Raw genomic sequence first — 3694 nt, 5'->3', positions numbered from 1 at the left:
TACTTGTTATTAGAGCAGAAATAGTTTCGTTGCGAGGATAGAAAAAATTTGTTGAGTGTATTTGTCCTAAGAATCACGTTAATTTGCTATTGATGCAAAATAATGTATCCTTAGCAAATTTATTCGCTATCGGAGCAAAATTGCAACTGCTTATATAAATCCATCATAACTTATAACAAAACATTATATCTTATAACAAAATAATTTCAGCAAATTATATTTAGCAAATAGTGATTAGTACTCTTAGCAAATCTTTTTGCTGTCCATATAATAACGAAAAGATTTTGCTAGACCAGCAGAAAATTTGCTGGGTCAGCAAATTATTTTTCTCCGTGTATATGTTCATATTTCGGTTATTATAAAATGAAATATATACGGAGAAAAATAATTTGCTGGCTCAGCAAATTTTGTGCTGGTCCAGCCAAATCTTTTCGTTATTATATGGATAGTAAAAAGATTTGCTGTCAACTAAACTTTTTTGGTGTCACTACGAATATGCAGTAGCAACGACGATTTTGCTAGAAGAACAAAATTATTTTTCTCCGTGTACGGTTAACAGAGTTGTGGCGGGCATTAATACATAGAGGAAGGTTGCCTCTATCATATGTTTATACAATCAGTCACAATAATCAGTTACCTGAGAAATTGTAACTTCGAAATTCTAAGATATAGGCATCTAGCCCCGATTTCCCCCACACACTTCGCGGTGTCGAATGTCGAATCGCACCAGGCAGCGGTCAGCATACAGCACGTGCAATCGTGCACAACTCGCGGAATATATTCTCCTATGATTTGAACGCGACCCGAGTATTTCGCACACGCTCGTACTATTTATTGCTAGAATCCATCCGCGGCCGTCGACCTGCGCTACATGTCGGCCGAATAATTTTAGATAGAAACAGGATCCGAATTACAGGAGCGCGACTTCGTGATCACAAGGAAAAACACCTGGCACGGTCAAGATCAATGAATACCGGCGCGATTGCTGCCTTCTCGATTATAACTCGCGTTGATTAGGCCGACGCGCTAAGATCCCTCGGATACCAAATTATTAATATCCCTCTCGCTCGGATGTAAAGATTAATTTTCTTTGAATGCGTGGATTTGCGCCTGACGCGAATACCCAATCTAATGTCCCCCGACGGACGCAAAGCCAGGAAGATTACTTATGTCGAGATCAGTAGTGTAATTAATCGGATTGGTCTCTCACAAATGCTCAATTTAAGAGGAGGTTCTGCTTTAAATAGCCGAAAAATAGTAGGAATTTTTTTCAAAGGAATGGATGAAGATACTGGTATAAGGTCTCGACTATATTATCTATCATTGTATGTAGTATAAAAAATTATTAATTAAAAAAATTATTAATTAAGAAAAATTGATATTTTTCCAGGTTTTTTGTGCTGAGCGCAGTGATGTCTTTAAATGGTGGATAATATGTATTACAGCTCGTATAATGCTCGTGTAAACTGATACAAGCGAGAAACAAGGAAATATAAAAACCGTATTGAACTTTTTGGAAGATGAAACTAAATTCTGCGAAAAATATCTAGAATTACTGTTTTTCCCGAAACATTAAACGAAAATAAAAGAGAGAAAAGAGATGATTTGTAACATGCTGACATTTTTTAAAATTTTGATTTTCTATGTATAACGTATGTTCATCCTCCAACAAATTTAATTAGTAGTTTTGAAATTTTCTTGTTTCATTTGTTCTAGATTATTAGAGCTGTGTAATATTGTTAATCGATTAGAAGGGTCCGGTAATACCGAGCAAAAAATCTGGACAACGGAATTAAATTTTTTTTAAATCAAAGAATAATTTTTTGTGCTTAGAACAATAACAAATAGTACGGTTAAGATTCTATATTAATCTTTATATAAATATTATTATTATTATACATTTTTTTGGTAAAAGAACTCGTAAAAACTTACTTTTTGACTATCTAAACTAGAACCTCCTCTTAATGTTTCCTAACGGATGTAAGGCCAGCAAAATTATTTATGTTAAGATCAATGACAATATGAATATTATAATGAACAGAGAAAGAAAGAGCAGAAATGACTTGTAACTCTTTGAAGTGCCGGCATTTTTTAAAATATCGACTTTCTGTGTATAATAAGTATTTTTCCTCCAGTAAATCTAATAGCAGTTTTCAGGTCTCACTTGTTCCAGATTATTACAAGCTGTAATATTATAAATAATATACATAATTACAAGAGATTACGAGAGATAATAGCAAGAGCTATAATATATAATAAATCTTGGTATTAACATTTCTTCAAGAGAAATTGGTGCTTCTCGAATAAATCTCCGGGGATTTTAATGTTTCTGATATTAGCACTACACATACATCATACGTAGCGAAAAACTCTCCAAGCTTTATGCAATATATATTCGATATCGATCATACATCAAGCTAAGATTCTTCTGTATGAAATTTCATCACGGCAACTATAATTCGCGTTTTCTCTGCATCTTCATATTAATCTTTTAACGTCCTTTTTAATTCAACATTTCAACCGAGTCGCGGTCTTTTGTGGCTCAGAAAATAACGACGTGTTAATGGTTCCCCGCGATCATTAGGATCGTTTGTAGGACCGTGAGTGACGCTTTTCATAAATTTGACGAAAGAAACCGATATATCACGCGCTCAGACTGACTCTCAAGACAGACTTGTCTCTTTCTCTCTCTCTCTCTCTTTCTCGCAGTGTCCTACGGAGAGAGCTTGCCAACATTCTTCCCGCTTCTCAGTGTCCGTCTATTTATACTCGGGCTCGAATAAAATTCATAGATCTAGAAAATCGTGGCCGGGACAAAAAGGATACACCGCCGCTTATTGCGTAGCACTCGAGGGAAATTGCGCAAATCTTCCTCGAGAAAACATCTTCGGTGAGTGACACTGAACACCCACACCTACACGTTCGACAGGTTTACACGGCGCGAATAGCGAACGCGCGACCACCTTTGTGGCCGCTTGGCGAAAACACTCGGCGACAAGTTCTCTCTCTGCAACCTTTCTGCAATCTCTCTCCGCACGGATCGCACGCAACACGCGTGGCCGAAATCCCATCGCGATAGGATATTTCTTAGACGGCGTTAGCTGCTTCGAGATGTCTCTCGGGTGGATTGGGTGGATTTAAATGCAGCCGGACGCACAATGCGTCCCGCGAGACATATTCGCCCCTCGAGAGCGCCGGACTGTCCCACCTCGTGACGGATTCTCGACGAGGATCCCGACGTGCGACTAGGGAACCTGTCACGGATCACCGCCGCGCCCGGTGACCCAACTTCAAGTGTCCCGACTTGATTACGGTAAAGAGACGATCCCGAGAGAATGTCGAGCTCGCCGCAAGTACGAAAAATGCCCAGGCCGAAGATCACGCTGCCGCTGCCCGGGCAATATTACCCGCAGTCAGGCATGGGCTACGTGTCGACTCCGTATGGACAAACGCCGGTGCCTATGACGCCGGTTTCCGGCCAGCCGCAGATGTTCTACTCCAACCGGGCGAGCGAGTTCGTTTTCACGCAATTCAAGGGGATCAAGGACTTCACGAAGTCTGGACTCAGCGTGGGAGAGAAGAGCGCCTTTTGGCTCTACGAGAAGGTAAAATGAATTGTCGAGCGAGAGAGAGAGGGGGAGAGAGAGAGAGAGAGAGAGAGAGAGAGAGAGAGAGAGAGAGAGAGAGAGAGAGA

At 39.9% G+C, this 3694-nt stretch overlaps 1 protein-coding gene across 1 annotated transcript in view; it reads left to right on the top strand.

Annotated features, from left to right (window-relative positions):
* The first annotated feature begins 476 nt into the window (after nucleotides 1-476).
* LOC116846041 overlaps nucleotides 477-3694 on the top strand; it is a 13396-nt gene continuing 10178 nt past the window's right edge. Inside the window, exon 1 of the mRNA XM_032819375.1 lies at nucleotides 477-3605. Within this exon, the coding sequence (XP_032675266.1) occupies nucleotides 3336-3605 (270 nt within the window). The 5' untranslated portion in view covers nucleotides 477-3335. The remainder of the gene's footprint in view (nucleotides 3606-3694) is intronic.

The sequence above is a fragment of the Odontomachus brunneus genome, unplaced genomic scaffold (genome assembly GCF_010583005.1).
Source record: "Odontomachus brunneus isolate Ranch 3 - 2012 unplaced genomic scaffold, Obru_v1 Obru_scaffold_060, whole genome shotgun sequence".
Classification (NCBI taxonomy): domain Eukaryota; kingdom Metazoa; phylum Arthropoda; class Insecta; order Hymenoptera; family Formicidae; genus Odontomachus; species Odontomachus brunneus.
Note: the sequence above shows the minus strand (reverse complement) of the source record. Positions and strands in the feature narration are given on the sequence as shown.